This window comes from Aythya ferina (assembly GCF_964211825.1).
Source record: "Aythya ferina genome assembly, chromosome: 1".
NCBI classification, from domain to species: domain Eukaryota; kingdom Metazoa; phylum Chordata; class Aves; order Anseriformes; family Anatidae; genus Aythya; species Aythya ferina.
This window is the reverse complement of record NC_140296.1, coordinates 115614571-115635839: the sequence shown is the minus strand read 5'-3', so window position 1 is coordinate 115635839 and position 21269 is coordinate 115614571. Positions and strand designations below refer to the sequence as shown.

At 41.5% G+C, this 21269-nt stretch overlaps 1 protein-coding gene across 10 annotated transcripts in view; it reads left to right on the top strand.

The window, feature by feature from the left end:
* The window catches only part of LOC311434116 (uncharacterized protein), a 354696-nt gene that overhangs the window by 258512 nt on the left and 74915 nt on the right, over window positions 1-21269 (top strand). For 4 of the 10 annotated variants that reach the window (XR_014691265.1, XR_014691268.1, XR_014691271.1 and 1 more), the window contains one exon: window positions 19660-19717. The exons of 3 other annotated variants lie outside the window; for them this stretch is intronic. Coding sequence is in view for 1 of the 7 variants with exons in the window: in XM_084514018.1 (XP_084370144.1) it covers window positions 19660-19713 (54 nt within the window). In the remaining 6 variants the exon portion in view is untranslated. Of the gene's footprint in view, window positions 1-10005; window positions 10205-19659; window positions 19718-21269 lie in introns of all 10 variants that reach the window. 3 more of the 10 variants (XR_014691267.1, XR_014691272.1, XM_084514013.1) reach the window with 2 other exon arrangements.

The window sequence follows — 21269 nt, the reverse complement described above, 5'->3', positions numbered from 1 at the left end:
GCTCAATCTTTTTCAGCTATCAGCCCTTCCATTATTGTTAGGGAATGCTTCAGTGATATTTATCTGTCATTCTGGTAATGCAAGTTCTTTTGCTTTGATGCTGAGACTTTGAAACCTGGATGCCTGACAACGTAGCACTTCCTCCAGAAAGAGTCTAATTAAAATGTGCTAATGCAGTGACCCTTGGTTTCTTGTAACCCCTGAAGACGTCTCTTATGGATATCTATTTTTGTTGTATGTCAGCTTTCAAAGCGAAAAGGTTTGGATTTATTCACAGCGTTGTGCAGGGGCATTGTGGAGCTTTTCATAAGACAGAAGCCATCCCTTCTTCCAAAGCTGCTTGGGAACAGTGTGCTCTCGATGGCCCTTAGGAAAGATGCAGACTGCTCCCTCCCCACCATGTAGCCAGTGAGCTTTGTGCAGCTGCTTATCAGACGTTTTCTGCAGCTTCTTTAATGATCTGATTTGCATGTTTACCTATATTGTGTGCACAGCCACAAACATCAGTTTTGCTAAACAGTGTTTTGGCAGAAGTGAGCAGTGTCAGATGGAGACTAGAAATGCTTGACAGAATTCCCTGGGGCAGTAACAGCAGATGTGGGGAGGCAGAAATTACAGCAAGCCTTGTAAGAAGACTGGGCAAGGACCTCTGGGAAGACAGAGGCAGTCTGAGCTAACCAGGGGAGCCTGAGACGGATGCAGTTGCTTAGCAGAGGGGAACCCTCGTGCGAGTTTCATGCAGATTGTCATTAGCTTCAGTAACTCCCGGCTTTTCTGTTGGGTCCTGTCATCTTATTCTGTTCCCTCATTAATTTCTCAACTGATTTTGCTTTTCTCTTGCTCTTGTTGTTTACTTCCTACCAATACTGTCATTCTGTTTTCCTTCAGCATAGGATCCCACTTCCTGCTTCCATCTCCACTCTCTGCATTGTCCTTGTTTCTCTTACATTTTTTGAGTCGTTCCTGTCCTTTCCTCTCCATTCATCCCCATGTTTCTCTCCTTGCTAATGTTTGGTAGCAGCACTGCTCATGACTGTCACCTGTTGTACACCAAACTCTGTAGACATGGCAACCCTTTTAGCCCTATTGAAAGCCCAAAGAATCCTTTGGTGTCTGGTTTGAACTTAAGTCCAAATACATTAACTTGCTGGACACATGGTTGATTTAAATATGAAGTAGTTAAGAGCTGCTGGAGGGAGTGCAGGAGGAGTGAGCATCTGCCTGAAAGACAAAAAAAGGGGCATAGCATTTGCCAGGTCGTCACTAGGATTTGAACTTAGGACTCCAGGTGGCTGTAGCTTTCGTAGGACTCCAGGTGGCTGTTTTGGTCATGTTCTCAGTGAACAGTCACTTTTTGTAAAACTGGACAGCTTCATCACACAAAAGACATAGAGATGACAGAACATGTCACGTTGAGGCAGTTCTTCTATGTCATAAAATAGCGGAATGGTTGCTGTACCATTCCCCTCTATCTTAAGCTTGTTGGGTAAAAACGGTGTATGACTGTAGATGCTAGAACACCCATGGAAATTTAAGGGATGGGTTAAGGTGATCTATAGACTGCTTATATTTCATGAAGGAGAGGCTGAAGCACAGGAGTTTGCAAGCATTACGTGTGACTTACTGACAACTTTGACTACTATTATAAGCTATGCTAAGGCAAAAGAGCTGAACCCAATCCAAAAGGCAAAGACACACACTATCTGATCAGTCAGCATAGCACGAGCTGTTTGGGCATGTCTCCTGAGACAGCCCTCCACAAACTTTGCTCAAAGATGCTTGGATGTTCTCTGCCATAGAGTGATATCACGCACTAAAATGTGTCTAAGTTGTTACACCTAAAAGTTTCCCCCCAATACTTCTTACATAGTACATTACTGCCTGTAAACCACAGCTTAGAAAAGATACATTCAGTGATGTCAGTTCTCCAGCTGTACTCAGATCTAACTGCTTCATAACAAAAGATGTTTACCAGCTAAATCAGGACAGTAATCCTGTGCCTCACACATTGCCCAGCTAGATGCTCTGAAAGGCGGTGCCCCCTTTGATTGGCCTATGCCATGTTCTAGAGAGATCACTTACCTGTACTTCTACGTCATCACAGAAAAGTTCAGAAGGGAGCAAAAATTTGTCTCATCCACCCTGTGACCACAAAAGAAGATCAGTTGTATATAACAAAACATATCGGTTGTCTTTTTTTTTTTTTTTCTCTCCACACTTCTAGTCTATAAGAGGTTGGAAATTACGATATAGTTTTGGTAGTCAATATTTAGAAAGAAATAGTTGATATTTTTCTGATAAAAAGGGAGTGATAACTAGTTTAGAATTATGTATTATTTTTACAGAGAACTGAGATGCATTTTTTTTTAAAGGGAGAAGGATAAGGGGGCATCATAATAAATAAAACACATCTAAACTTAGTCAATCACTGCTCAACAGGCTGCTTAATTGTATCTGAGCAAATACTACATTGCAATGACTTCAGAAATGTTGCTCTTTTTAATGTCAGACTTGATTCATTTTGATTCCTTCAAAAGCAGTAATTGATAGAAACTATTCATCTCATTATCAGTGGGTAGAGCTGAAAAAAATGAAATCACTTAATAAATGAAAGAATTCATAAAAATTTATATGCACTTTACTATACATAAGCAATAAAAGCTGTTAATATAACTTATTTTCACTTGAACCTTCAAGCCATTTCTGAGTTATCTCTATGACATTTCAGATCAGGCTTCAAGTTATTGGTATACTCTGGTCTGCCTTCATATGTCCCAAATTAAGAAAAGAAAATTAACTTTTAAGGTTCTTCCCACCTATCAGTAGTGGTGACAGACGGTCTAAGAACATGGTAGATTGGTGGATATTTGAATCTAGCAGAAGTACCCCTGGGGACAGCAGTTTTAATTCAATCTTGAAAGGAATGGAAGATTTCTTTGTTTCCAGAAGAGTGACTGCAGCAAGAAAGCAGAGCTATAGATCAAATGCTTAGATTGAACAATAAGCGAGATGATGTATTTTAAATTGCACAATGGTATAATGGTAGGGAGGTGCCAAGTGCTCTTTGAAAAGTGGTTTCAGATGTTTCCTACCCAGAACAATACAGATTTTGGAGACTTCATTTAAAAGCAATCAAAAGGCAAAAGGTCACCATGCAAGCTGACTAATTGGTCGCCGGCCAGATGGAAACCTGTACTTAGTTCATTTCAAGGACAAGTTGCTGCTGGCTAATGTGTGGCAGATGGGGAGTTTATTTTCATGAGTCACACTGATGGGAGGGTTACATAACTCTTTGTTTTGGGGAGGGTGTCAAGCTCAATCTTGTTTCTCATCTGAGGGATAGTCTGTGCGTGGCCCGTGAAAAAGATTTGATTCACACGTGGCCTGTGTGAATCAAAAGTAAAGATTTCACCAACAGATCCTCTTTGCCTGCAACCTCAAACTCAGGTTTCATATGTTTACTGTCAAAGTACTGTATTGGTCTAACCAACTTCACTCTCCTGTGTCTTGTTTGGGATGCTTTCTGGATGACAAGTGGTATTTGTCATCATCCACCATTTTGTCACTGTCTCCATAATGTATGCCATAAATGGGAACATTTTGCCAGAACAAAACCAGAAAATGATATCCCTCTCTCTGATTCCTCCCAAAGACCCATTTCTACTAGGAAATCTGCTGGGAACTGCATGGGAGCTTATTGAGGAATAAGCCCTAGAATGCTGTCAATTGCATGGAGTGGTAATTAGTATAATTTGTAAGTAGTTTGATTAATTAGTAAGTCTGTCTTCAGACACTTTTATGAAGATCCACCCTTTCCCACGTTGAACATTGTCTCTTTTGTGCGTTTTCTTCCACAATTCCTTCAGCTTTGTCTATATCTTTATTTGTTGAGATCTTTAAAGTAGCTCCCCTTTTCTGCATGTTTGTTGTTTGTTTTTTTGTTTTTTTTTTTAATTATTATTTGCCATCAGAGTAGATTCTTTAGCTTCAGGCAAAACGTGATCTAGTCTTTGTCCTTCAGAGCTCTGTAAACCTCGCTACAAGAAGGACATCGAGGTGCTTGAGCAGGTGCAGAGAAGGGCGACGAAGCTGGTGAGGGGCCTGGAGAACAAGTCCTACGAGGAGCGGCTGAGGGAGCTGGGCTTGTTCAGCCTGGAGAAGAGGAGGCTCAGGGGCGACCTTATCGCTCTCTATAGGTACCTCAAAGGAGGCTGTAGTGAGGTGGGGGTTGGCCTGTTCTCCCACGTGCCTGGTGACAGGACGAGGGGGAATGGGCTAAAGTTGTGCCAGGGGAGTTTTAGTTTGGATGTTAGGAAGAACTTCTTTACTGAAAGGGTTGTTAGGCATTGGAACAGGCTGCCCAGGGAAGTGGTGGAGTCACCATCCCTGGAAGTCTTTAAAAGACATTTAGACGTAGAGCTTAGGGATATGGTTTAGTGGGGACTGCTAGCGTTAGGTCAGAGGTTGGACTCGATGATCTTGAGGTCTCTTCCAACCTAGAAATTCTGTGATTCTGTGATTCTGTGAAGTCTGTTGTTGTTTCCAGCATCCTGGGAACAAAGATGTATTCATGCTTGAAATATCAAAACTTACCAGTTAGTCTTACTTAAAAAGTGAAAATCCAATAATGCAGCCAAAATTCCAAGTGAAGTTTTTTGCAGAATGCATTGCCTTTATATTTTATTATGCCAGGAAATGATGGAGTTAAGGCCAGCTCTACCAAAGTACAGGACAATTGTCCCATATGTATGTCCAGAAAGCTCTGTCATAAGTTGCATTCACATTTGGCAATCCTTCTTTCTAATGTGATACTGATGTTTTGTATTTTATTTTATTTTATTTTATTTTATTTTATTTTATTTTATTTTATTTTATCTTATCTTATTTTATTTTATTTTAACCCTGTGCTTCCCTTATACAAAAGGTCCTCTAAAGCTTTACCTAGCTGCAGAGCATGCACGATGCTGTGTGTGCTCTATACAGAGAGCAGCCCTGGGCATACCAAGTTATGTTTACGTTGTAGAATGCCACATTCACAAATATTTTTCTCTGGTGACTAAAGTTGTGTATGTGTTGATATGCAACTCGGTGCCAAGCTGGAGAGCTACTCTAGGGAGACAGGTGTCTATATGAGCTGTTGTATATATAATATCTGGACTAAGTTTTCTGAGTACAGCACACTGCAAGCTAGCCAAGGCTGTGAGTTAACTAATTACTGCAGTTATAAAGTAAATTGCATACAGTTTAGACTTGGATGCAGTTTGGACTAAATGAAGGATGGTAGGATGGAATGGGAAGACATGAAAGTTAAAGATAAGAAACAGGAAGTATTACTTTTTTTTATTCTTTTCTGGAAATGCCGTTCTAAAAATTATAATCTTAATTTTAAAACCTGAATCTGTTCATAAACATAAAAGGGAAATCTAGAAAAACCTCAATGGCTCTATATGCTTTTCTCAAATAAAAATAATTATTTAATGAAATTTAAATTAAAACATACACTTAAGTGACTGCTTTTTAAAGAAATCCTAGAACATCCCACTGCAATCATAGCAACAAATTGAAAATGCAATGAATTATAGCAGTATTAAGGATCTCTACTTGGACGTGTAAACTCTGAAGGTCTAAGGAAATGAATTACACTAAAAAGCACGATTATACAGAATACGTGCAAATAAGCTGTTTCATTTAACAGCAGCAGAGTTTCTGGTTTTTTGGGTTTTGTTTTTTGTTTGTTTACTTATGAAAGGCATCAAAAAGTGTGCTTAAAAAGTCAAGAATAAACAACCTACACAGTCTAGTACCGAGCTAGCCAGCCTGTAAATGCCAAGCTAAGCCCAGGGGAAAAAATTCAATTCTTAGCTGGTTAGAGGAAGGGGAATAGAAAAAATAATTAAGTCAAACAAGGAAGAGATAAAAATAGTCAGGCAAGCTGAAGCAGAGGAACCTATTTTCACTCTGATAATTTCAATATTGTCTGGATAGCTGTAGTTATGAAATTGTTGTAAAAGTTGTGAGATTGGGTGGGTTTTTTAGCTGTAGAGAGTTAACTATTTTATGTTGTTACCTTGTTCCTGGGCTTTTAGAAGTGATACCTGGCAGAGTTTCTCTGCAACTATGAGGTCAGAAACTTACTTTAACAAGAAAAGATGCATTAGAAGTTATCCTGTAGTCCCATAACTCCAAGAGCTGGGAGTTTACGAAAATATGCCAAATACTGGCAATCTTGAAAAATGAAGAGCAACTGAAACTTTCTCCCTGCTGGAGTCTGCGACCCTGCATCTCCACGAGCAGCTGTCCCTGCAGTTTGTCAGCCCAAAGGAAGCCCCAGGCTGCCAAAACACTGCTGATTTGCAGCATTACCCCAGCCCACAGGTGGATTTTCTTCCGAGCAGGGCACGGCAAAAGCAAGGCTTGGCAAAGAAGCGGCCTATGGCTTTTGCCAGCACTTGGAGGAGTGTGGAGCAGGCGCTTTGGAGCAGTCAGTGTGTGTGTGAGCACAGATCTCCCCCTGGCAGTGTTGGTGCTGGTGCTCAGCTCCGCATGTGAGAATCTGAGCCCTGTTTGCAACACAGAGTGAAGTGAGGCAGAGCTGAGACTGCTGCAGCCTCATCCTACACAGCACATAAACCCTCCCTGCTTTGGCAATATCAGGCCCATCGCTGGTCTCCTGGGGCACTTTCAGTGCTGGGCTCTGCAAGAGGGTCAGCGGCCTCAGCCTGTCCCACATCAGAGCTGAGCAGGAAGAGGAAATTGATGGACTGAACAGTAAAACAGCCTTACAGTACTTTAAAAGCCAGCTTTCATCATGTCAGGGGATCCTTTGGCCCCATATTGATTTGATTGGTCTATCTTCAGCAAAGCATCTGTTTTAATTTACAGCTAATGCTGCAAAGGCTTGAATCCTGAGTCAGAAATTTCCCCTGCTTCCCTCCCAAAATGAGCAAAGTAAATGGGAAAAAAAAAAAAAAAAAAAAAAAAAAAAAAAAAAAAAAAACACAGACAAATGGACCTACTCTTTGGTTTAAAGATATATTGTGCAAAATCCAAAAACGTTTCTTTGCTATCCCCCTTAGGTCTTCAATGTCTCGTTGTTTTATAAAGAATAAACATAAGCTGGGGATTTTGATCAGATTTGGGAGGAACTTGACTGGGGTTTGATCCAAAATTTACCAGGAAATACAATTTTCCAGAGACCAAAACTCATTTGAATCCGTTAGAAAAGAACTTTGGCCAGAAACATGGGGGAAAGGGAAATAAAAAAGTTGAAGGTTAAAACAAATTAAAATAAAAATTGCTCTTGTTTTGTAATGGATCAATTTGTTCAAAACAAAAAGAGCAAGTATCAACAACAGTAAAACAGATTACAAGCCCCAAACAAGCAACTCCAGAAGTCAAATAAGATGTTTTATTCAAACCAAGAGAATATTTCTGGGTTGTGGAGGCTTTATTTGGTTGGTTGGTTGGTTTTTGGTTGGTTTTTGGTTGGTTGTCTTTTTTTTGTTTGGTTGGTTGTTTCTTTCCATGTTGTTGTTCAAAAAAGCAGCCGTCTTTTCTGTTTTAGGTCAAGCCAAATCAAAATTAATGTGAGCTTTTTCAGGTTAGCAGAAAAAGCAGCAAAACCATTATTCACATGGGTATATTTTTCTTGTCATTTATTATAGTAATATCTTTTTTTATCTATTCTGCGTGCAAGCCATCATTCTAATAACTGTTGTTATACCTGAAAATATCTTGAATTTCCTTATCCTGAAATTTTCTCATGCCGAGAAAACTGGTCTTTTCATACCGGGTTTGTTTCATGATACAATCTGCCTTCTGCTGCTGACTGGCTTTTGGTTTTCAGGGTAGTTTCACTTCTGACTTTGACTGTAGTGGACCCAGGCAGAGGAATGAAAGGCAAACGGCTGAATTCTCAATAGCAGCTATGACTGCACTGCTGCCCCTTGGCACTGTACCTTCAACTGCTCTTCAAACTGCAGAGCCTTAATGAACCCCAAAGATAATTTTAAGGAAAGGTCTCCCAGTACTCAGATAGGTCAGTGGCCCTCTGAGGGGTCTGTGGTCTTTGAAAGATGAGCACAGTGGAGCTGCCAGAGGACAATAAAGATGAAATCTAAGCAATATGAGTGACACTGAGGCAAGGTCAATACAGAGATACGAAAAGGGGCACTATGAGCTAATTTGCAGCAAGAGAGTCGACCCAGAGCATGACTGGACTGAAGACTTCGCTTCCCTAAAATCAAGTCATATATTGGTGTCGAAAGACACCAATGAAGGCAAAAAGCATGAAAATAAAGAGCTCGAGGAAGCTTCTGCCAACCAGCTATGGCTGGCCTGGCCTGCCGAGAAGCAAAGTCCTTCTGTAGCCAGCGTGCTCTACTTGTCTTCCAAAATGTCAGGCTGAACCAAAGAAACTGTTTTTCTTTCCTGTTGCTGGTGTGTCCATTGAAATTACAAAGGTTTCCAGTGCTTACACACAAGAATTTCAACTGGGCACAGGCGCTGACAACTCCTTTTCCCAGTGATGAAGTTTAGGGGGGCAGTGCATGCGGCTGCCCCGAGCCATGCTGCTGACACTTAGCAGGGAGGCAGCTGGAATCTCTAACACAACTTCTTTCGTAACACACCAAACGAGCCAGAGTGCTTTCAGCCCAGGAACAAGGGAATAAAACATTGATCTCGGTATGGAGAAATAGTGAGACAAGTCAGCCTCTATCTCCCTTCCCACTGCCAATCTGCCATCTGCTGTCCTTTCGTTTTCCCTTGCACGGCTGACGCAAGCAGTGTCCAAACTTCGGCACATTTTGCAAATAGCAGAGCCCGTTGGGCTGCTGCTGTACTTCTGCCATCAGTGTCAGGCCTGTTCCAGCCTGCTTAACCGTTTCATTTGATAAATGTCACTATGGCCCTTTCGTTCTTCTCAGCACCATATGCTATCGGATTAAGAGTTGGGATTTGCTCTGCTCCTCTTCCCTTCAGAAAGATCATTGGCAGCTGACAGCCCCCAGTGGGAGATGTAGGTAAGGAAGTGCTGTGTGCTGTGAAAGTGCCATTGCTACCGTCGGCATCGCAGTCCTGCCTCTGAAACGCGGCTCTGAAGCAGGGCATCGTTGCACAACTCACTGTACAAAGACAGGACAGAAACCTGTGCCTGCCCTGATGGGATGGCAGGGGGAAGATGTCACAGGTGAGGCAGAAAGTATGAGGATGAATATGAACCTGGAGAGTTTCGTTGGTAAGCCATTTAATGAGGACACTAAACATCCTTACAGAAAAATGCTTGAGTTTTATTCATTTCCCTTAGTACTTGAATGAAAGCAGTGATATAAAAGCATTTGGGTAGAAGTCAAAGGCTGAGGAAAGACAGTACGTGAAAATTAGGGGAACAAAACAAAAGAGAAAGAAACAATAAAGGATCTTACCATCATGCTCTTATGGACATCACTCACAAATATTCAAGGTAGAAATCTCTGTTATAAATTCGACACTACCCTGCTCCTCTCCCTCATATGAATGATCTGTGAACACACTTCTTGTTCTTTGAGGGCCATTAATTTACCTGCTCTTCTTCATGGTCCTCTAGATCATCCAGTTTGATTTTTTAAATAGGAACAGGCAGTAGTACATCTGAGGCAGAGGGAAAGGCAGGATTTATTTGCAGAATGGGCAGTGTGATTTAGATGAAAGAACATTAGCCCTGGGCAGGACAAAGGCAGCCTTAAGTCTTGTTTCTGGCTCAGCCACTGATCTCCTGCATAACCTTAACCAAACTGCACCTTTTTGGCTGGTCTCTCTAACTCCCAAGACCCTGCCACAGGCACCCTGAGGGAGCTGGCTCGGTCACATTCACTCTCCAGTTGCACATTTCCCTAATCTAATATTCATCCAGCACTGCAGAGTTCATCTTGGAGCTTTCTTCACTGGAAGCTGGAAAACTTCTCTGTCTCCCTAAGCAGTTTCTCTTTGCAGGGAAGAACGTCTGCCAGAGGGTTTTTTCTGTAGGTAAAAGTGACCACACAACAGCCCTCCTGCCTTTCACCCAGCGTGTTTTGGGGGGACTGCTAAGGAGACCATACACCTGCTGCCTGTAAGAGATGGAGAAGTGGGCGATGAAGGAAGCAGGGGGAAGCCAGCCACCAGCTCACCAGCACTCTGCTCCAGGGCAGCGTTAAACGTCACCCACCGCTGGATCCAGCCCAAGGTTAGGCTTGCAGCCAGCACGTGCTGCATCATGATCAAAGACAAAAGACCCAGGGCTGCAGTTACATTGGGAAAATGCCTTTTCATTGGTTTTGTAATACAAGCTGGGGAGACTGGTTATAAAGATCCAGCCTTTTCCTTTCCCGCTCTATTGAATTTGCTCACTCAGGGTGTTTTTTCTTTTTAACTTGCCAGTTTGGAAAATGCATTTCGGTCATGTGTCATCACAACTATACTGCCAGCTTCTAGCTGCAAACACAGTCCTGAGCTCCTGCTTCAGAAGCTGGGTTTTATGCCCTGTGTTGAGTCAGGGAGTTCTTCTCAGCGTATTGTGAACACGATGATAACTGCCAAGCCTGCTATTTTTTACTATGTGGATTAAAATAGGTGTCACTTTGTAGAACCGTCCTTTGGGTTTGTTTCTTTAAGCAGCACAAGGCAACCTTAGTGCATGTCTTGGAAGGAATGTGGGGACTTAGCTTCTGTAAAGGCACTTTCATCCAATAATTGTTACTTGGAGATATTCTTTTTTATCATTCCTACTGCTGTGGAAGGATCTGTATGTCTGAGTTGTTATTATTTTTATTTGATACCCTGTTATTTTGTCTTCATCTTCGTGCATCTCAGCTTTTGTACGGCTCTTTTCAAGCAAAGACTAATTTATTGAATGTGTATACAATAAAATGCTAAGCATTTAGGAGGTTACAGTTCTTTAGATGCCATCACAATGAAATGTTTGCTTGTAATTATTAGTAAATCACAGGTTACTAAAGTTTATCTTCAAAATATAAAAGAGAATTCTTAATTTATTCATTAAATGATTGATTACATTAAACATCCTCTGTAAATATAACGATCATGATACATGCCAGGATTTGGAAGTCACTAGATAGCCCATGTCATGCCATTAGTCTAAAATACACAAATGTGTTTTTTTTACCTAGGTTGCTAACTCATATGAGTCCCTGAAAGTCACCATCTAGGTATGCTACCAAATTCTCTTGCTTTCTGAAGAAAAAAAGGACTGCATATATGTTAAACTTAAGAAGTTAAAGGCAAAGTTTGTTCTTTTTTTCCCAAACTCAGGTGTCTTACACAGTTGGGCTGAAGTGACCATGGGTAGTAGAAAATGAGCTTTTTGTTCTTCTGAATACTAAGCAAGCCCAAGAAATAAGTAGTACTTTTGCCTTTACTGTGGTCCTTGCAATTCGGATCTGAGTTAAATTAGTGTGGCTCTGCAGAAGAGTTTTGCACTCCCTTTCAGCCCTGTACCTGGCATACATGGGAGAAAGATGGATTGCAGTTCCAGAGCTGTCACTCTGACATCTCTCACTCGTGTCTCACCCAATTCAGGAGGGGAAAAAAAGGTACTTCTTTCTGCTGCCTGCAGTGGCATTATTGCAGGTGTGCCTCTGACTAACACACTTGCCCACTGGGTAGTTTGTGTAAATTGAGGAGCTGCGGGGAGCAGAGTGACTAAAAGGGCCAGGAGAGAGGATTAAGAAGCTCGTTTTCTCTATGAATGGACTGAGTGTGAAAACAGTATTTCAGCTGATCCGTCAAAGCAGAACACTGATGCGGTACACATGGCGCTGGTCTTTCCTTTCTCAAAATTAAGTGCTTGCTACTGACCAGCCACAATTAAACTCTCTGGCCTTTGATGAAAAGAGATGCTGTAGTTTGTGCTAAAAATACTCTTCTTTGGCTGAAATAGGAGGATGAGACTAGATAATCACAGGATGCAACATTAACCAGAGAGACTAAAATGGATAGTCAATTTAGTCCAAAGCTTACCGGTTCATTATTTCATATCAACAGACTCTTCAAAAGAAATTACAGTGTTTACTCAGTGGAAACTCATCTGTTCGCAACACTCTTCTGGACGTTCTTTAGCTCAAGCTGTGTGTTGATATGTGCATTTCGTTTTGGACAAATGAGTCAGATTGAAAGCCCTGAGACATCAATAGATTTTTCTACTTGCAAATAAACAAACCAACAAATAAACAAAACATACACACAGAGAAAAAAAAAAAAAAATGGTAACTTAAGAGGGAAGAGTAGCTAGATCTCAGAGACAAGGACTGAATTTTGTCCCAGCCTCTGCAGGGCAGTCTAATCTAAAGAACAAATGGTGGCTGCAGACCTGATCTAAAGCAGGGCAGTGTGCAGCTTTGGCCATGGCCCTTGATTCAGGGGATGAATCAATATCAGGGGACAGAGACTGTGAATCTGTTTTTGCCTCTTAATTCTACATTTTCCAGTAGTTATAACAAGGTCAAGTTGGTTATTTTGTGATTGTGGGAAGGAGGCATTTGGTACCTGACATAGCCAGAAGCAGGTGAGTGGGCGAGGCAAGGGGTTGCTGGCCTCAAGTTTTCTGGTGCCAGACAGGGGGAACTATTGCTCTCACACATGGGGACTATGATGAGCTTAACCTGGGAGGCAAAAAACAGTTATCTGAGTGATGAAGGATGCTACCAAGTTCAGTATTTACTCAGCTGGCAGATGCATAGCTAGGAGAGAGGCAACCCCAGCACACAACTCTCCTCTTGGCATGGCGCATTGGCTCAGCCCAACTCCCCGTGGTCAGGCAGCCAGCACAGCCACCAACAGCAGGCTCTTGCTCTGCTCAGCCTTCCTTAGTCACTGCCTGGTTTTTGATGTCACTGTCCCAACAGCACACCCAAAAGGTCTCAAATAGGATGCTGAAGTTCAAACAGCCCATGCTGAGCTCAGTCTGTGTAGCATCTGCTCTCTGCAAATGATGTGATGCCAGTGCCTGTTCTCAGACTGGAGGGTGCCCAGACACAAGCGGGAGGTAGTCCGTGGAGAGAGTCTCTGCAGCAGAGGCTAGAGGAGCTGAGGATGCCAAGGAGCACACAGCAAAGGATGCTACAGCATCTCAAGAGGACCTTGTGCTCTGGTGTTTTACTTTGCCCTTAATTGCAGCTTTGTTTGATGCTTCTGCTTCCCTGCCAGAAACACTGATAAATGGCTTGTGCTTGTGCATGAGCATGGGCGTGCACTTTCCAGGACCTAACAGTTCATTTTATCCTCTCCAACCTGCAGTGGAAATTTTTAGACCTTTTATATCCACTTGCTAGGCAACTTGATCAGTCACAGGTCTGCAGTGTGGCTGCAGTGTGTATCACTGCAGCAGCGGTGAGGCAGGGAAATAGGTGACATTTTTGTACCTTTTTCCTTCCACTTGCATTAATCCAGCTTCTTTCTCTTCTACTCTTACAAATATTTCTATGTCAGTGTTTGCAAAGCATCAGCATTTTTGCTGGCTTTTCTGACCTGTGGATATTGCAGGGTACATGGTGAACTATTCACTCCCTATTCCTCGTGATCTCGTTGGGACACATAACTCCTTTCTATGCACATCCTCTTTACACTTTCCTAGGAGCATAAAATGGGCAGTAAACCTAGAAAAAATGAGAAACAGTTTGGTGTAAGGGAATGACTTGAGAGGCACCCTCAGAAACGTGGAAGGGTAACATCCTGTTCAGCTTATTGCCACCTGAATGGCTCCTGAAGTTCAGAAGTTGTTAAAGCAATACCGAGGTTACCCTGGCTAACATTTCTCAGCTTAGATGGAAACTGTCTCGTCCTCTGCTTTTTTCATCCTCCCTACCCCATTTCCAGCATTAATATTACTTGGTAAGATCCTACTATTCACTAGGAAGTAAAATGCGAGGAGATATAAGGAAGGGAAATGGTATGGAGGGCTAATTCTCCAGAAAATGCTTGCCTTCTGCACAGTGACTATGATGTACCGTAAGAGCCTTGATTTCTTGTTTCAGTGAGTGTAGAGACCCACAGTTTTTGAGGCAACGTGATACAACTGATTGTGCCTGTGAATTACTTTTTCTTCAGTCAATAGAAACTGAGCAGTAATAACCTTAATTAACATTTGCATAATTGTGATTAGTAGCTTACAAAAGTACTGTTGCAGTCACAATATAAAAAGATTATATAACAGTTATTGAATTATGCTGCCTTTATTAATTTTTTTTTTAAGTCACAGTGAGTGGCAAACAGGATATGTCTAGTTGATTATGTAATTAAACATATTAAGTAGCTGTCAGCTGAAGTAATTAAGAAAAGTTTGAGCACTTCCTAAAGCAAGTAGGATCGACAAGAAGACCAAGCATTTCCTAAAAAGTCCAGCTAACACACCAAGGTCATCCGGCTTGAAACTCAATTCTAGGTTGTTTGTCACTGTTCACTGCTAGTTTCATATGCTTATTCTCAACAAGTGCTCTTTGAGCACTAATGCCTAATTCAATTAGATGGTGCACTTCATTATTTACTGCTCAGCGTCAGCAGCGCTACGAGCAATGGGGCCTAGGATAACTCTTTTTTCAATGTCAAATTACCTCAAGTGGCAGTTGTGATGGATCCAGGACTAAGTCTGGACTAAGATTGAAGCTCCATGGCTTTGCCCTGTGTGTGCTTTGAATTATTATGTGGCTGCTCAGAAAACAGCTAGCAAAGAGGAAGCAGGTATTCAGGCAGAAGAGAGGTAACATATGCAGGCCCCTGAAAGTAACTAGTTGTGGCCAACAACCAGCAGCAGGTTACTAGAGATTTCCCGCAGAAAAAAGGGCAAGAAGTATTTTGAAAAGGCATCGTGGGAAGTCTGAACTCTAATTTTGGCATTGACTTTTGAAAACATTAAGGTGATGGTGTTGAAAAAATGCAGAACATTTTAAAGAGAGAGAGGTTTCTGCTTTGATCTTGCACAACTCAGAATATATCATCATTTTTAAAAGATCAGAAGCAACAAAAATACAAAAACTAAATGAAAAACAATGAGTGTCAAACATGGTAAGGAAGTTCATTTCATTCCCCAACCCAAGGGTTTGATATTAGAGAGCCACTTATACACATGCAGTACTGAACTGCTTCTCCATCATTTACAGACAGCAGCAAAAAGGTGTTTCAGTGCTGCAGGAGTTATTAATGGACTGATACTGCTGTTAGTGCTGCTGAAGAACTTTCAGCAAATGAGACATTACAGAAAGAAAATCAAAAGATAATGATAGAACATCCTCCCTTCAAGTTGCCCCCCTTTGGATTTATTGCAGTTTATCTGTACTTACAAGTCGATGTTTGTTCTTTACACCCAGCCTTCTTGTGTATGTCCTACCTTTATATTTCCTTGGTGCCTTCTTTTCCTTTTTCCTCTCAGCCTCAAATTTGTCTGCATGGTAACACATTACCTGAGAAGTCCTCATAACTGGCTACATCCTGCTTTTCTCCCATCCCAACAACTTTTGCTCTGGTTCTCTTTGTTGTCAGATATTTTTGGTCAAATTTGGAAATTTTATTATACCAGTCACAGCATGCTTAATTATTCTGTCTACACTGAAAATCACCAAAGCATATGTTTTCAACTAATTTTTAAGATTCATTCTTTCTGAGGTTGTACATCTCTAAACTTGAGCTTTCTTTATTCTTTAGCAACAAGCTGGACATGAGATAAAATAAGTAAGAAGGAAGTGAAATACCAACCCTCTCAAAATCCTAAGGGCATCAGCATTTTGCAGTGTATGATATATAGTTTATAGGATCCACAAGAAAAGTGACTGAAATATGAACTAGAAACCCAGGATATTGTAAAGTCATAAGTCTAAGCTAACCAAGAAAAAAAAAAAAATGATGTGCCTTGCAAACGAATCAAGAGAATAAAACACTATGTACATTAATCACTAAGCGTTCAGATGTTAGAGTAGAAAATCCAAAATATCATTTCGTTTTAGTATACAGAAGACCCACAGCTCTTTTTATTGCATGCTTTGGATATGCTTTTGTGTGTTACCAACTGTGAATTTTGACTGCATGTAAGGTAGGGAATAATCCAATTTTGCATAGCAAAACTTGGCATACTCAACTGAATTTCCCTGATTCAAACACAAGATGTTTAGTTTTGCGGAGTCTCCACATCAAACTTGAAAATTCTTTTTAGGGGACAAAAGCTACCGCAAAAACAGACTGATTTTTTCTGAAGCTAGTCACCCATCCACTAAAATCAATAATAAAGAGAAAATACAGTTAAAGTTAAAGCACAGTAAAAGGAGAAAAAATGTACCACCCCCATTGGAACAAATGAGAGAATAACAGCTTCTATTGACACTTGCTTTATTACTGGAAAAATCCTTTTTTTTCGGGAGTTGGCTTGCAACGAGCCATCCTTTAAGGCAAAGTCTTGCTGTTGTTAATCCCTGTCTCTGGCTGCTTAAAATCTGTGCTCGGGCTCTGTTCAGCCCACTCCTTTTGGAGAGCAGAGTGTGGCAAAGATGATAAATCTCTACTCTCCTGCTAAAAGTCTCCGCGATCAGGCACCCATCAAAAATTCCCACTCCAGTAATAGCGCCTAAGTGCTTCCTCAGCCCAAAATGCCAGGCAAACACGGCGGGATAAGGCTTTGAGCCCAAAGCCAGTCCCACTCCTCGGGCTGAGCAAGTTGCTTCAGTCCTTCTGAGGGACAGATGCTAAGCTGGGCATCAACACAGCGCAGCCAGCGGGGTTTTGGCGATGTTGCTGTCTGCAAACCGTGGCAGTGCAGGAGCTGCTTCATGTGCAGCTCAGCTCTTCGCTTGGGACTGCTGGGAGGGCAGCAGCACCTGGGCGAGAAAGCTGATGGGGGCTGGCACAGCTCCCCCAGCTCTACCAGGCCCATGCCATAAATCAGGCTATTTAGGGAGGCCACAGAGCCTGCTAGTGCCTGTGATTGCTCATTAGCTTATATTCATGACAATTATCTCCAAGGAAGGGGACCTGTAGCCTCTGCTTTTAGCATGCAAATTAAGCAAAGTTTGGAGTTACTACACAAAATCACCGAATGCCAGACTGTCATTACCGCACTTGGTTTTTCAGAATACAGTTTTAATTGAACTAATTATCACAGGCTTCCACAGGTATTTCAGGCTTTAACTAAACACTTTACAAGAATTTTAATCATGTTCCTGTTGAAGGCAGTGACAAAAACGCTTCAGTGCTGTAGGATCAGAGTACACACACCACAGATTATTTATTTTCCTTGTATAACTAAATAATGACACAAATTGGCAGCCAGTACAATAGGAAGACTTAAATTCAGGTACTTGTGACTCGTTTTAATTGGAATATTTAGAGAAATAGAACCTCACATCAAGAATAAGTAAAGCAAATGAATAGCTAATTTAGTATGTTACCAAGAACACCATCCTGGAGCCATGGAAGAGGGAAGCACCACAGCTCATACTCACTCCAGGTAAACTAGTATGCCAACACCAGCCCTACCGCTGCAAAATCCCCCTGGCACAGCTCCTCCTGCAAAGGCAGATGGAGATTCTGCCCTGTGCTTGTTCAAGTCTGTGTGTCTAACTTGGTAATTAGGGCTACACATGAATTAATAATAATAATCTTATTGATTTCAGCAGTATTACTTATCAGATCATCAGCTAATATGTGCAAACAAAGGAGCGTGCTGCCAGGGGAGTGGATATGAATAACAGATATGGTTAGATCTGCTTTCCTACAGTGTTTTACCTCGCAGAGTCATTTACCCTACAGAGAGGTGCACGCAACCTGCTCCCTTTTTGACCCGCCCAGGTGTTCCTTTACACCCACTCTGCACACCGTGACCATGGTTATGCAGTGTGTGCAGCCAGTCATTTCAGAATATATTCAGGACAGTAGTAGCTTTTGCACTGGATGAATGATGGCTTGTCTGCCGCTGAAAAGCCATGTGTGGGACTTGGGTGCTGAAGTGTAGGGTGCCTCGGGTGTCTGAGACACCTGGATGTGGGTATGACCCAAGCCCTTACAAGGGGCAGCCAGAGGCCAGGCAGGGTGCTCTAGAAACAGATCCACTGTGTAAAATAGTGCCTAACACCCTGGTTTAGCCTGCTGAGCACCTCCTCAAATGTCTGTCGGTGACTGCCGTTGTACTGGTAATGCTAAGAGAGGCTAGGAAAGCAACCAGCTCTTCCCCACGGATAAATGCACAGACAAAAGACAGTGGTGAGCCCCATCATCTGGTGCTCTAGCTAGAGCATCTAGAGAGGAGGAAGAGTAGGCAAACTTAGCCAAGCTTTCAGGAAATGTGTTATGGGTATTCTAGTGAGGGATATAATACCCAAGGGCAATAAAGATGTAGGAACACAGAACAGCACAGCTAAAAGCAGTCATCTGGTCTGTTCCACAGTCCCTCACCAAGGCCAGATTTCCAACAGATGTCTGCGTCACCTGTCCACCAAAAACATCTTTTATGCAGATCCCTCAGACTTCCCCTGCAATTCATTCAAGTGTCTTCCTATCCTTAACATTCAGCCTCTCTCTCTTTTATCAACCTCTCTTCCTGTAGGTTAACCCCATTGTTTCCTTTCATAGTTCCTATGGCAGTAGCTTGTGGAATATTTGATGACTTATTGTGACATCTTCCCACTGTTGTAATATCTTAAATTGTTGTGGGGCTTTTTTTTTTTTTTTTTCCCTGCTGGTTCATGTTTTCTAGACTTTCTTAGTTTCATTGGGCTCCTCTCCAACTACAGAAGGCCTGACTTTTCTGTCTCATCTCTTACTCCTTACTAAATCCTTTCTGGAATATATGAGGCTGTTCCTGGCCCCCAGGGTCTTCTTCAAATACGTGTATATGGGTGGCATCAGAGCAGACAAACATTAGCTGCGTGGCTAATACTAGCTATCCCAAGAGTTTCACATGGAAGTTACCATCAAGAAAAAAGGATATTTGCTATTTGTAAAAATAAATAAAGAAATAAAATCCAGAGATGAAAGGCAGGTACAAATTACATAAAAATCTGGACTAATTGACATTCTTTCTTTTGCACATTGTATCTCATAGCTGATGTCAAAGTTCAGATTTCATTCTTGACATTGTTTGGATTCCAAACACTGTGAACTTTTTTGGTGGGAAAGGAAGGTTTCCAAGGTTTCCTGTAGTTCTACTCAAAGAAACGCCTTCCTTTTGTATTTCGTTGCTCAGTATTTGGCTCTTTTTATCTGACCCTGCATCTAGTTGTTACTGAAACATTACAGCAGTAAAATTATTGCATGGTTACTTCTCTCTCCTTGAAATTAGACATCACTGTCAACTCAGTGCTACTGCACTCACCTCTAGAGGGCCATCAGTTTTTGACAACTTTAATTTTTCGTAGTCTGAAAATGAAGCATTTAATTGCAGAGGAAACATCTCTGTGAACCAGCACAGTTTTGCTGCATCCATGGAAAAGCAGACATACTCAGTAGCTCAAAGAGAAGCGTGAACAACCCTCATTTCACTCTGCCCTCCACTGGGAAGAAGAAGTTGAAATTCCAGATAAGTGTGTACATGTTAACAGCATCGTGCAGTTTCTCTGTCTGGGTGGAGAAAAGCAGGGCAGGAGGGAGGAGTATTGCATACAAACCTAGACTAATGGACCATCATTACTTTGTGATCTCTCACAGCAGATATCAGAGTTCAAAGCTGTTGGTCCCCCTGGCCATCAGCCTGCAAACTAGACAGGTAGGAAAATCATCTGAATGGATTACTTTAGCAACTGTTTAATATCAAAGATTTGCTTCTTTTGATCTCACGTTTGTGATGTAGCTGCAACAAATCATGAGAATTAAACATTTTCTTCCACGCCCCAGTGTGATTAAGTAGAGAATGTGCTATAATATATATAATAATGTATGTATAGTACCTACTTTAAAAACATCTTCTTAGAGAACTGCCATCAAAGAGACAAAGGGTCATATTAATTTCTGGCATATCACTTGCTCAGATCATCTGAAGTGGTATTTGCATCTCTTCCAGATGAGATCTCAAAGCTGAAAAATTGCAGTAGCTAAGAGAGCGTTGTTGAAATAACTAGATTCTCTACCAGGCACTTTGAAAGCATCTAAATGGCGTATTTTTCAGCTGTGAAATAGAGGTCTTTCCCACTGTTCTGGAAACATGGGATTCAAGGTGACTTCATGGGGTGTTAATGGATGAATGATCTGCACCCTGCTAACAATATTTCATGAGCAATGATGTAGCAAATAGCACAGTCTATTACACTGTGCCACCACATGCCATCTGAAAAACACATTGCTGGCTTTAACATCCCAGACTTAAGCAACTTTCCACAGAAATATGCTTTGCCCACTTCAAAGCACAGCGCATCCTCAGCACTAAGTAGCAGCTACTTAGATTGGAAGCAGTGATGTCCCATTTCCAGTCACTCTCCCAGTAATTGAATCCCTGATGACTAATAAATGGCGAGGGCATTAATCTTTCCTTCAGTATGTACTGAAATATATACGTCTTGGGCACTTGTTTTATTATGGGACATGTCTCTTAGTCCACATAAATTTGAAGAAACTACTGCCTTTGAGATCTTATGGTAGAATAGACTTGATTTTAAACAAAGTCCTTAAGCATTATTATCAGCGGCGGAGGGAATACGATGACACCCTGAAAGGCAAAGAAACTTGTGGAGACTACAGGATAGATGAAGTCCTGTTGAGTAGGAAGCTAAATAATAATAATAATAATAATAAAATAACAAAAACAAACAAGTAAAATGAAGTAAAACCAGCTGATTGTAAAAATAAATAAATAAATACATAAATAAAAGGAGGATGCAAATAGTCAGTGGGACTGCAGCATCCCAGAAGTGTTAGAGGTGTTCAAGGTGTCTCATGCCCTTTAGTGACTCTGCTTTTGACCCTCAGCACAACTCCACATTTACATCTTGGACACCTCCAGCTTGGACCTGTCTCCCTTTTGCCAGAGTGCAAAATATCTTTTATGGTCTTCCTCTTCCTTCTCCTCCCCCTCCTCTCCTTATTGCCTGCACCTTGTCTTTCTCGTAGAATAAATTTATGACATAACAAGGATAGGCTAAGGAAAGAATGAAGCTGAGGATACACACTGCTTTCTTCAAAATACCCTGTCTGCAGATTATGCTTTCTTTTGCCTTTTCAGTTGCTCATTCTGAAGAAGAACACTTATAATAACATGCATGTTTTCTAGTGAAATCTTGTTCAGGCTTGCTCCCAAGGGTTTGCAAACTATTAGTAAGGGGACA